The sequence below is a fragment of the Cnephaeus nilssonii genome (genome assembly GCF_951640355.1).
Source record: "Cnephaeus nilssonii genome assembly, chromosome: 4".
Classification (NCBI taxonomy): Eukaryota; Metazoa; Chordata; class Mammalia; order Chiroptera; family Vespertilionidae; genus Cnephaeus; species Cnephaeus nilssonii.
This window is the reverse complement of record NC_137075.1, coordinates 67,498,002-67,510,200: the sequence shown is the minus strand read 5'-3', so window position 1 is coordinate 67,510,200 and position 12,199 is coordinate 67,498,002. Positions and strand designations below refer to the sequence as shown.

Below are 12,199 nucleotides of genomic sequence, written 5' to 3'. Positions count from 1 at the left end.
ATCGCCTCTTCAGCCTGGCGCCCACCACGCCAGCGCCCTGCCCGGCAAGTAAGCAGGTAGAATAAATGACAAGCCACACACCTGCCCCTGAAATGTGCTCCAGTGGATGTTTCTAATGCTCCTCCTCCTCCTAGAAGGTCATGGTGGGTAGAGCCAGGCTGAAGGACCCTCATGAAACCCCTGGTCTTAACCACAGTCACCACCTTGGGTGGGATCCTGAGGGAGTGCCTCCTCTCCTGCTCCTCCTCCCTCTGGGGCTCGGCCAGTGAGGGCAGAGTCTGGGTCTCTGGAAGATTCCTCTCTAGGGAGTGGGGAGACTGGGGGAAGGAGACTGGGAGGCCGGGCTCTCCGCCTCCACGGGGGAAGCTGTATGGCCTGCCGGCCGAGCCCTCTGGGCAGGCCTTCGGGAGGCTGGTTCAGCTTTCAGGGTGGCCCTGCCTGCTGGCCAAAGAGCCACATGGGAACCGAAGCCCCAGCCAGCAGACTGATGGGAAATTCTCAGTGCTGCTTGGAGCTTTGCGGGTCAGCCCACGCTTGCCCTCAGGACATGCAGCCCCAGGCCCCTCCCACCACCACCCTCTCCCACTTGGAAGGCCTAAGGCCCAGGGCCAGTTGAAAACATTTCCAGCCGGGCCGCTGAGGGCTCAGCTCAGAAGAAATCTCTGCTCCACACCACAAGGCTAACCCCACCCCACCCTCATGCAGGCATTTGTGGTTGTGCTAAATGCACAGCCACGGTAGCTACCCCACGCGGCGTCCTGGCCCTGCTGACCTTTCAAGCCCAGTTTCCCAGGACACACCTCCAGGGGTCAGAAAAGTTGTGTCTGGAACCAGAGTAGACAGCCTGCTGCTCCCACACTCCCAGCCACTGAATCAGCTCCTCTGTGCATCCTGCAGCCACTCTGGAACCAACTGCTAGGAACCGGATGACAGTGTCACACACATGCACGCACACACACACATGCACATGCACACACGCACACACACATGCACACACGCACACTTGCACACACATGCACATATAGCAGAAGGAGACATCCATTCCCAGAAAGAGCCCAGGAACTGCCAGCAGGCCTGACACCCATCTAAAAACCTCTATCCAAGATTCAAAACCATCTGGCAGAGAGTTTTGCATGCTTCCGGAGAGTTGCCTGAAGATGCTGCACGGTCACCCTCTGGGTGCTGAGTGGGCAGCCCGAGAGTCACAGTGATCGGGCAGCGCCATCCTGAGAACACAGATCGGCCTCTTTCCAAAGAGCCCTGGGTTCCCATTGCTTCCTATACTGCGTGGCGAGTGTGTGGCCTGAGAGGACCTGGGAGCTCCCTCCTTTGAGTCTGCAAAGCTTTGGGGCTGCAAGAATCCCTGAGGTCTTTGCAGCCACACAGACAACATTGGTGTTCATGAGCCACTTAGCAAGGATTTATGGGAATGGCGAGGGCACTGTTGGGTCCCCGATAAACAGGTAGTGGGGATCAAAAACCAAGCCTGCCTGATATAAAATGAAACGTGGCCTGGGCCCACCCTTCTCCCTCCTGCTGCCGGTGAAGGAGGGGATGTGATCAGTCCAGGCCAGCTACGCCTTTAGTGGCCCCGCCTGGCTTCCTGTATCCCTCCGGCAGGGGTGGGTGCAGGCCTGGGAATGACTGCCCTGCGCTATGGCATCTGCCCGGCCGGCCCTGAATGCACGTCCTGCCCCGGCCTGTCCTCCGCCCAGCTGAGCCATTCGTGGGGCCCTGGCAAGGCCTGCCGAGCATGTGGGCCAGAGACCAGCCTGTTTCCTCCTGCGGCAGGGTACACAGTCACATCGGTCGTGTCCTCCAGGCAGGGGCGGGTGTACGTGGCTGGAGCCCCCCGGTTCAACCACACCGGCAAAGCCATCCTGTTCACCATGCACAACAACCGGAGTCTCACCATCCACCAGGCCCTGCGGGGCGAGCAGGTAACGAAGGGGGAGTTTTCTGGGGAGGGAGGAACAGAGAGGGCTAGGCCTGTGGTCGGCAAACTGCAGCTCGTGAGCCACATGCGGCTCTTTGGCCCCTTGAGTGTGGCTCTTCCACAAAATACCCCGGCCTGCGCGAGTCTATTTTGAAGAAGTGGCGTTAGAAGAAGTTTAAGTTTAAAAAATTTGGCTCTCAAAAGAAATTTCAATCGTTGTACTGTTGATATTTGGCTCTGTTGACTAATGAGTTTGCCGACCACTGAGCTAGGCCAATGGGGAAAGCGGGGCTGGAGGGGTTTCTAGAGCTCATCTCTTCCCTCTCAGTAGGACGGTCCCCAGGCCCACACACGTCTTTCCTGGTTGGGGGACATCTCTCTCCTTCCCACCAGCCTTGGAGAGAACTGTTCCAGCCCCAGAAAGCCAGGCCTGGTCCCTCTGCAGCGAGAAGCTAAGCATTTGCTTGCCTGCATTTCATGGACCTCGCCCTGACTGCCAGCTTCTCCCTGGTCATGTTTAGAGTTCATGGCTAGAAGCAGCATCTAGGCTGTGCTTCCAGGCCTGGGCTGCCAGGTCCCTAGGTGTCCCGAGGGGCAGTCATGTTCCTAAGCCATCTTCACACTGCCAGGAGTGGGAGCAATTGTGCACCCACCCACTCGAGGCCCCATGGGTTCGCCAAGACGCCAGCTTCTTTCCTTTTCCTGGAATGTTAACAATGCAGAACGGTACGGCGGCCAATGCCACTGCCCCGCCTGGGATGTGGTGGGCAACCAGACGGTGCTGCGGAGAGTCTCGTGTTAGACGGTCATGAGTGCAGATGGAAAGCTATGACAACAGTCACTGGTGGTGAAAAGATCAGAACACAGGGTTTGATCCAAGTCATTTCAATAGCCGAGGAAGCCTGTGGTCCTGGGAAGCAACATAGCTTTTCCATGGTTATAGAGTGGGTTCATGGCTGGGTCAAGTTCAGAACCCAGGACTCTCAGAGGGGCTCTTGCATTGTGCCACCTCCTAAACCCCAACCCCAAAACCAGGCCTCGGCCCCTCCTGACTAGCAGGATCCAGCATCCATGGCATTCTGGGCCTTAGGCTGGGCCCTGTCCAGGTCTTACTGTCCCAGCTCTACAGAGCCTGGCAACAGCCCTGTCTCCTGCATCATCTACTACTGCCCTTGGCCTGTCACCTTGAGGACAAGTTCCTCACTGCGTCTAACCTAAACCCCTCCAGCTGTAGGAGGCCCTCATCCCACCATTCCTCTTGTCATCTCAAGGGCAATGGTGGACCCAGGACACTGCTCTGTCCCCCAGCCTCTGCCCTCTCCACCCACACTTTGCCCAGGGCCAGCTCTTTTGGAAATCCAAGGCTAGACCTTGAGAGCTAGAGGGAATTTGCTGATGGATTTATGACATTTTTACTGCCCAGTCCCGCCTCCAACATCCGAAAGAGAAACCACAGTGCTGAAGGCAGCTAAATTAAGTGGATTCTAAAGCACCATGACCCACATAGCTGAGGCCACATATTTAGACAAGTGTCTCCCTCCCCCCCCCCCCCATTTTTTCTCTGTCTGCCTTTTAATTACTTTAGGTATGCACATCTTTTGCCCGGGTTTATGATTTTTGTTTCTCTCTTCTGTATTTTTATCTTTCTTCTTAGTTAAAAGCTGTTCATGCCTTAGGATAGTTTTTTCTGAAAGCACCCTAAGCTGGGGGAGGGAGAGTCACGGGCTCGGGTGTTAGACAGACCCAAGTTCCAGCCCAATTTGGCCATGACCAGCCTTCGGACCTTGGGCAAGTGACTCAAATTCTCTGAGCTTCAGTTCCTTCCCTGTAAGATGAGGACCATGATCTCTCTTAAGGAAACATGAGGCTCATGCATGCGAGCCCGAGGCTGTAAAGTGCATCATACAGGGCCTGTCCCTGGGAAGCCTCCTTCCCTTTCCTGGGTGACCCACTGGTTCAGTAAACATTTACTGAGTGCCTCCCCTGTGCCAGGCAGGGCGCCAAGGCTGGAGGGAACTCAGCAGGCACAGTGCCCACCTCACGAGGCACCTGTGGAGGGAGCAGCCGCTGGAGGGAGGAGTATGAGGCCAGGGGAGCATCCAGAAGGGGCACCCACTGTGGGGAGTGGAGTGGGAAGGGCAGAGATGCTTCTAATAGAAAGTGACCTGAGGGATGGTAGACACTCACGGGGCAGGGAGAGGCGAGGAGGGCCTGGGCTTCTGCAGAAGAGAAAGCACAGGGTGTGGCAGGAGGGGTTGTAGGAGCCCGATGAGGGGGCCGGAGGCTGGGGAGGGAGGCAGGTCCAGCAGCATCACACCAGAGAGTCTGGACTTTTTCCCAAAAGCAAGGAAGCAGCATGTTCAGCGGCTAGAAGCCACTCTGGCTGCGCATGGGGTGGGCTGGAGGGACTGGCCTGGACGCAGGGAGGCCTTGGATGGTGCCCGACCTGGGGAGGGAGCAGCAGAGGGGGAGTAGATGGATTGGGGCCATGTTTGGCAAACACCAGGTGGGACTTGCTGGGAGACTGCAGGTGGGAGAGGGCAAAGGGTGGGGCCGGGGAGGACCCCCTGGTTGAGTGGGTGATGGCGCCCTCACTGAGGTGGGGAGCGTGGCACCCGGGGTGGGAGAGGAACATAGTGACTGCTCAAAGCTGGAAATAAATCGTAATTCACCACACACGGTGCTAATCCCAGTTACCTGTGACATCAAAAATTGAAACAAGTTAAATGTTCAACAATAGAGGACTGATTAAACACATTGGCACAGGCATAATTTTGAATATTATAGAATCAGCAATGTTGTGTAGTAAAAACTAATAAATGCTCATGCTCCATCAGTATGCCAACCATATGTATAGTATGATCCTGGGCTGGAAAAATAGACCATACACACACACACACACACACACACACACACACACAGGGCACACACTCTAGAGAAAACAGACTGGAAGAAAACACACTGAAAGGCTCACAGCAGCTGGATGTTTGGACAAGGGGTGACTTTCGTTTTCTTCTTTAGACCTTTTTGTTATTTTGCTCTTTTTTGCCATTATAATGTGTCCATTACAAACAGAAGAGATGGCAGTCAATAAGATCGAACACTGGAAAGGAGAGTGGGGCAGCGATGTATAACAAGGAAAAAGGAGGAGAAGGAAGGACAGACTGACAGGGCGAGTCCACTCCCTGGGAGGGGGCGAGAGAGGCGTGAGAAGGGGAGGGCCTTCTGGTTTGTTCACCCTAAATTCCGAGTCAAAGGCTGTCCTCCGTCCCCCTGCACTGGCGAGGCAAGGCCTCCCAGCAGCCCAGCGCCCCCCCTCTCCCCGCCTGTGCCGCAGATAGGCTCTTACTACGGGAGTGAGATCACCGCGGTGGACATCGATGGCGACGGTGTGACTGACGTCCTGCTGGTGGGCGCCCCCATGTACTTCAGCGAGGGCCGCGAGCGAGGCAGGGTGTACGTCTACAACCTGAGACAGGTACTGCTGTGGGGGCACTGGCAGCCTCCCAGGGGCACCTGGTCCCTGCCTTCGCCCTGGTTTCCACCCGGAAAGCTGGGTCACGGGAGAGGCCCACACCCGCTGCTGAGCCAGGCCGAGGAGGCCTGGAAGCTCCTCTGTCGCTGGGCTTCTGTAGCCAGAGAGGGATGCTGGGGAGAGCGGCGAGAGAGGATGCTGCAGGCCAGAGGGCGTCGTGACCCCGAGGGCCCTTGCCAAGGCCCCCTGAGCCTTTTCCTGCCCCTGCTTTTCCAGAACCGGTTTGTTTACAACGGGACACTGAAGGATTCCCACAACTACCAGAACGCCCGATTCGGGTCCTCCATCGTCTGGGTGCGCGACCTCAATCAAGATTCCTACAACGATGTGGTGGTGGGAGCCCCGCTGGAGGACAACCACGAAGGAGCCATCTACATCTTCCACGGCTTCCGGGGCGGCCTCCTAAAGACGCCGAAGCAGGTAGAGCCAATTTGGGGTGCTGGGCCCTCAAGTCCTAGTGGCTCCTGCGCAGCCATTGGCTCAGGGTTGTCTCCTGGGTCCTCATCCAGGGAAGGATCCCATCTCCTACCTCTACTTGCCTTGTGTCCAAATTGTGAAACGGGTACATTTTTCTTCGGGGACTTCCACATCACCCCTGTGGGCACCCCTCCCTGCTTAACTCCATCTCAACAACCACAGCAGAGTCCCAGGGACCCGAGCCTCACCCCTTCCACACGCGTCCATGCACCTGACCACAGCGGAGAGCTCCTCTCCGGGCTCGCTCTTCTCCAGAAATGCTTCAGGCTGGTCACCTTGCTCTCGGCCCTCAAAAGGGACCCATTCCAGGTCCCGTCCCTGCAGGGTCGTTTTCTTTGCTTAATGTTACTAGTAAGGCAGTCTAATAGGCCACGTTTGCGATACTAATGGGTTACCTGCCAGGTAACATGGACTTACACTTCATGGGGAACTCTTTTCAGACACAGTAGTAGAGTCCAAAGGCACAACCTAAAGGCAGGCATTTCAGGGGCCGCACAGACCAGCAGAGGAGAGAGCTTTGGGCTGGAGGCTCCCTCCGGGGTTCCCATTTGTATTTGCCGGGTAGGGGGGCCCCGCCCACCCTGGTCTAACAGTGTCCAGTCCCAGCTTTCTCTTCCCACTCCCTAGAGAATCGCTGCCTCGGAGCTGGCTCCCGGCCTCCAGTATTTCGGCTGCAGCCTCCACGGGCAACTGGACCTCAACGAGGATGGGCTCGTCGACCTGGCGGTGGGCGCCCTGGGCAGCGCTGTGATTTTGTGGTGGGTTCCTTCGCTTTTCTTGACTCTTGGCTCTCCTGAGAGTCACGACGGACACAGGGTTTAAAAGCTGTGCTTGGGGATCTGAGTCCCTTTCTTTAATCATTGTCAGCCGAACTCACCCTATTCCTACCCCGTGGTGGTTACAAATCTTTGTATGGAACGACTAAGTTATTTTGAAGTCCCAACCCCTCTTCTCAATGGAGTTCTAAGATGTTTGAGCACTTAGTGTCAAAAAGCGCCTCTTGGAATGTATCCTAAACGTTCTGGCTACTTAGGCATTTCTTCGACTTCAGCCTCTCAAGCTCCTTAAAGGAACAGATCTCCCTTCTCCGCTGGGGAGAAGAATGTGTGTAATACAGAGATTGCTTCCCTCCAAAGCCCTTCGCACTACTTGTCTCCCTTCCCAGGGCCTAATTCCTGCACCAACCCTCTAGACATTTGCCGTCTGTCTGCACACAGGGTCTCTCCTTAGCAGTCGTCTACAGCTTTAAAAAAAAAAAAAAAAAAAGCTTTCTGAAAGCCTGTATATTTTACCATGTGATGGCTACTTTTTGAGCTGAAAAAATTTTTTTTAATTTCAACTTTTTTATACATGAGATATTTTTCATCATAAATAGGATAACTTAAGGAAAATTTGTAAAGTAAAGAAATCGCTCAGTTTCATCACCTTAACATCACTACTATTAACATTTTGGCCTATCTCTTTTGAACTTTTTTCCGCCTGCATATAATGGTCTATAAATGCAGGCACATTTTTCATACAACTTATAAGAGGCATTAAACAGGCCGGGGTGTGACTTCACAGGGTGGTAAAGGAGGAGCAGACATGCTGTTGGGCCTCAGGAATATTACATCCCATGGGGCAATGTGTGAGCCCAGCTTTTCTAGAAACCAGCTGACGCATAGGCGTTAATGCTCTGGGTGGGGAGGGCTTCCGTCCCAGACGTGTGGGTGAAAGGACACTGCAGCGGGAGAATCCTGAACTAGCCAGTCCAGCGGCCTGTGAACGGCATGTGACCACCGTGGAGAACTATGCAGGCTCGGCCTGGCGCCTTGCTCACTGTCTCTCCAGAGGTGGGACACCACCTCCGCTCCCTGCAATAGCTGTCAAGGGGGGCGGGGGGGAGGGGGAGCAGCGCACCTGCGGGCTCCTCATGACCCCGCTGGCCATGGCCAAGCTCCAGCTGCCCACACTCCCAGGTGGTGTCCCCGGCCCGCTGGGCAGCGCAGGGAGCAGGGTCTCTGTGGGAGCGGCCGTGCCCTGGCACGCGGCCCGGCTCTCTGTGACGGTCTGCTCGAACGTGGGGGCTCTTAGGTCATCGGAGGTGGCAGCTCGGACGGTAAAGGTATTCACTGTGTTGGTTCCAGTCAGAAACCAAGACAGGTGACCAAGACCCAGGGTAAGGTGTACATGTGGCCTAGCGGGTCCTTAGGGTGACACATGAACTAAGTAAGTCCTTTACAAGAAACAAAGTGGGCGCATACACACCCCAACAGAAAGGACTGGATCAAGCTCTAGCTTCTGAGTCCATGCGAAGGGCCGCCTGAGCAGTGATGGACTTGTGGGCGGAGCCCGCTGGGGAGACTTTAGGTCCCACGACCTCCCATGGGACTGACTGCCTGTTAGCATCACCTGGGGAGCTTTTAAATCTCTCACTGCCCAGGCTCTGCCCAGCCACAGTAGTTTTTAAAGACTCCCCAGTGTTTGTTTCCAATGGGTAGCTGAGTTGGAGAACCACTGAGATAAGCTATAATGTTTACACCCCACACTGTCTCACTTACCTGCTTTGATACTTACAATTCCCGTGGGAGAGGTCACGTGACCTGCCCAAGGTCCCGGGAGGAACCAATGGAGCCAAGACTCAAATCCACCCTTTTCACTCCACAGCGAGTACACAGCACCGCCCCCCCCCCCCCCCCATGCTAGAAAGAGCAGAGTGTTAGCACAGGCAGCCACGCGGAAACTCTGAAGCATCTACATCCCACTACACTTCTTTCCATTTCCACGCACGGTTTGGAAAGGCAATGCATTTCCTTCCCGGAATAGGGTGACTTAGACCAGCGGAAGAGGACGTTTGCGTTTCCTTGGCTGCCTGGACGGGTGGTGCCGGGTGGGCGGGTGTGGAATCTCCAGTGCAGGGAGCGGGTCCCTCCTGCGGCTGCACACGGGACTCCCCTGGGAGCTTTCACACCAAGCTCTGCAAAGTCTGTCCAGGGACCAACAGCAGCAGCAATCCCCAGAACTTGCTGGAAATGCGGCACCTGTGCCCACCTATCGATCAGGCCTGCCTTCTCCCAGGCCCCCGAGAGACGTGCCCGCGTTAAAATACAGAAGCACTGCTTTAAGACATGGCGATGCCCATTCTGCGTGCAACTTGGGCACCAGGATTTCTCAAGCTCTCCCGACGACGCTGACGTTTATCCGGGGTTAGAATCCACTGTTCTAAACGTGACGAGGAGGCCAAGGGAAGTCAGTGTGGTCCGCAGCAAGGAAAACAGTGAAGGGCTGCCTCAAGGGGGTCGCTGAGCCGCCCCTCGTCACCTGTGCCTGTTTTGCCCCAATTCTTCCACAACTAGGGTCCTCTCTACCCACCGTCCCCACACACTGCCTCACCCTCCAGGGATGGCTTTGCGTATTCCACTCCCATCCGGCTCTCCGCCTGCCCCCCAGGTCCCAGCTGGGCCGCCTCGGGCCCACCCTACCCCAGCTGCCCGCCCTTCTCCTCCAGGTCCCGCCCCGTGGTTCAGATCAACGCCAGCCTCCACTTCGAGCCGCCCAAGATCAACATCTTCCACAGGGACTGCAAGCGCAGCGGCAGAGACGCCACCTGCCTGGCCGCCTTCCTCTGCTTCACGCCCGTCTTCCGGGCACCGCACTTCCAAACAGCCACAGTCGGTAAACCGGGCCCGCCCTCCCCCCGTGGACGTTGGGATTGCTCTGTTTCAAAACCTGGGCTTTCACTGGGTTTTAAGTACCAGGTCACACCTTTGATGACTGCTAGATGCCCATTTGACGCTCTAACTGTAAAGGCCAGAGGGGGGATATCATGCCAGTGAGCAGCGGTGACGGAGGAAAGGCCAGGGGAAGAAGGAAATAGTGGGGGTGCAGTTTGGATCAGAACAGAGGACTGGAAGCAGTGGAGTAAACTGGGTGCGGACGCCATGGAGTCAGCCTGGATGCAGGGCATCTCAGACCCCGGAGGGGAGCTGGGACAGGGACCAGGCGATGGAGACCCTGCAGCGGTGGGCTCTGCTCCGAGCGGGAGGTGTGAGTCTGCAGCAAGGCGGGGCGCTTCTGAGGGTCGGTCACTGCACTTCCGGCCGAGGCTGGGGTCAGACACTGCTCATGGCGGCCTTGGGCCCAGGCAGCCCTAGGAAGTGCCAGCTGCAGGCCCCGGGCCCAGGCCAGGCCGTGCAGGAAGGGGGGGCTCCAGAGAGCTTCTCAGCCAAGTTGCAGAGCCAACCTTGAAGAAACAGGTGGCGGGGGGTGGGGAGGGAAGGGGAGATGAGAACAGAGTCGGGCCTGGGTGGTGTGCCTTTCTCTCAGCTGCGACCTAGGAAAGGAGAAAGATGCCAGGACTGGTGCGCCCAGAGGACCGGCTGGGTTCCAGAAGGGCCGGGGCCTTCCTGGAATCCGCGAAAGATCAGCCTCGCTGAAGGGGAGGGGCTGTAGGACTTCAACCCCAGATCAGAGTCTTAAGCTTGAGGAAGTGTGGGAAGCTGGTGGGAGCTGGCCAGCCTCCCCCCCCACGAGGGTGATGGGACCTGCTACCTGCAGAGGCTCTGAGCCAGGCATGCTGGGATCCCAGAGCCAAGGGGGAGCGCTGGGGAGAGGAAAGGGCAGAGGCGGAAAGGTGTGTTGGCTCCAGGAGGGCTCACACGGGCGTCACCCTGACCCTTGTCCTGTCTCCTCTCCTCCTACTGCATTCACTTTGCCTCCATTTCTTCCGCTTTCTCTTTCCCTTCACTGTCAGCCTCATTTCCCTTCCTCCCCCTCTGCCTTCCTCTTCTCTTCGGTTCCTTTCTTTTCTCCTTTCTCCTTCATCGCCTGCTCTCTGCATGGGAGTTGCCTGCCCACACTGGGCCTCTGGAGGGGAGAGGAGCAGCTCTGTGCTGGCCAGCCTGGAGGGCTTCCTGGAGGAGGCTGACTTCCCAGAGGCTGTTTTAAACGAGAGGCAAACAGCCTTGGGTGGAAATGTGGCTTCGCCTTCAGGGTCTTGCCCTCTCCCTCCTCCAGGCATCAGGTACAATGCCACCATGGATGAGAGGCGGTACACGCCACGAGCCCACCTGGACGAGGGTGGGGACCGATACACAAACAGGGCTGTCCTGCTCTCCTCCGGCCAGGAGCACTGTGACCGGATCAGCTTCCATGTCCTGGTGAGCCTGACGCCCTGCAGCCCCGCAGGCAGAACCCAAGTTCCGACAGGAAGGGGACACGGGGCTGGGATGGGGGTGCTGCCGCAGGAGAGCCAGGGAGCTCAGCTGGTGCCAGCAGACCTCGGGGCGGGGGGGGGGGGGGGGCGCAGTGCCCTAGACCGTAGCCACCCCCTACTCAGGCCCCAGAGAAAAGGCCATTGGGACACACTACCTACCACTGACAGTGCCCTCCTCCGAAACCCCTTCTTCCAGCTCTCAGGTGCCCAGTTTCTTTAGCAGGGGTGAAATGTGGAGGGTGCGCTCAGTGAGGGCTAGTGGAAAGAGCAGGGTCAGCCAGCAGGGACCGTGGTTTGGGAAAAAAGAATAAGCAGGCATCGGCTGAAAATGAAGACCAGGTGAGGCCAGTGAGGTGGACAAGCTGGGAGGAGGGACAGAGAGAGGCCAGCCTGGCAGAGAGGGAGAACCCATGAGGGCCGGGTGCCCCATTTAATGGATAAAAAACTTCAAGTACCCAGGCCACAGCTCCAGCCTCAGGGACACAAGCATGGGGCACTCAGGGCCCCCTGGCCCAGGATGCAATGGGCAACGTCAGGAGAGCTAGTGGGGGTGAGAAGTCCTCGCGTCCGTTCACAGGGCGCCTCTGCTGATGTGCTGGCAACTGGGTGTCAAAGGGTGGCCCCGGGACCAGCAGCATCCCCATCACCTGGGACCTCGTTAGAAATGCTCATCTTCAAGCCCCATCCCAGACCTACTGAATCAGGAACTCTGGGGGTGGACTCAGTGTTTTAACAGCCCTTCCCCATCCCGGGCATCCTGCAGCACCTCCAGTTTGCGAGCTACTGCCTTAATACAAAGAAGCCACGCATGTCAGGATCGGGGTTCCCTGGGGGGGGGGGGGGGATTTTTTAGGACCTCCAAGCATCCCTCTTACCGCCTATACATAGACCAACCGGAATCACCCCTATTTGGCCACAGGCTTGTTCCTTCATGGGTTTAACACCCTGAGCCAGCCCTGTCACAGTGCCAGGCCTGTGCTAAGAGGGTTCAGAGGGGGGAAGACCTACACAACCAGGAGCTTGAGAGCCACGTGGCAGTGGCGGTGACGGGTCTGGG

General features: G+C 57.1%; 1 protein-coding gene across 1 annotated transcript in view; it reads left to right on the top strand.

Moving 5' to 3' along the window:
• ITGA11 (integrin subunit alpha 11) overlaps window positions 1-12,199 on the top strand; it is a 118,349-nt gene that overhangs the window by 81,434 nt on the left and 24,716 nt on the right. Inside the window, exons 12-17 of the mRNA XM_079768683.1 lie at window positions 1,792-1,940; window positions 5,274-5,414; window positions 5,688-5,891; window positions 6,576-6,706; window positions 9,436-9,602; window positions 10,944-11,086. Coding sequence (XP_079624809.1) covers window positions 1,792-1,940; window positions 5,274-5,414; window positions 5,688-5,891; window positions 6,576-6,706; window positions 9,436-9,602; window positions 10,944-11,086 — 935 coding nt within the window. The remainder of the gene's footprint in view (window positions 1-1,791; window positions 1,941-5,273; window positions 5,415-5,687; window positions 5,892-6,575; window positions 6,707-9,435; window positions 9,603-10,943; window positions 11,087-12,199) is intronic.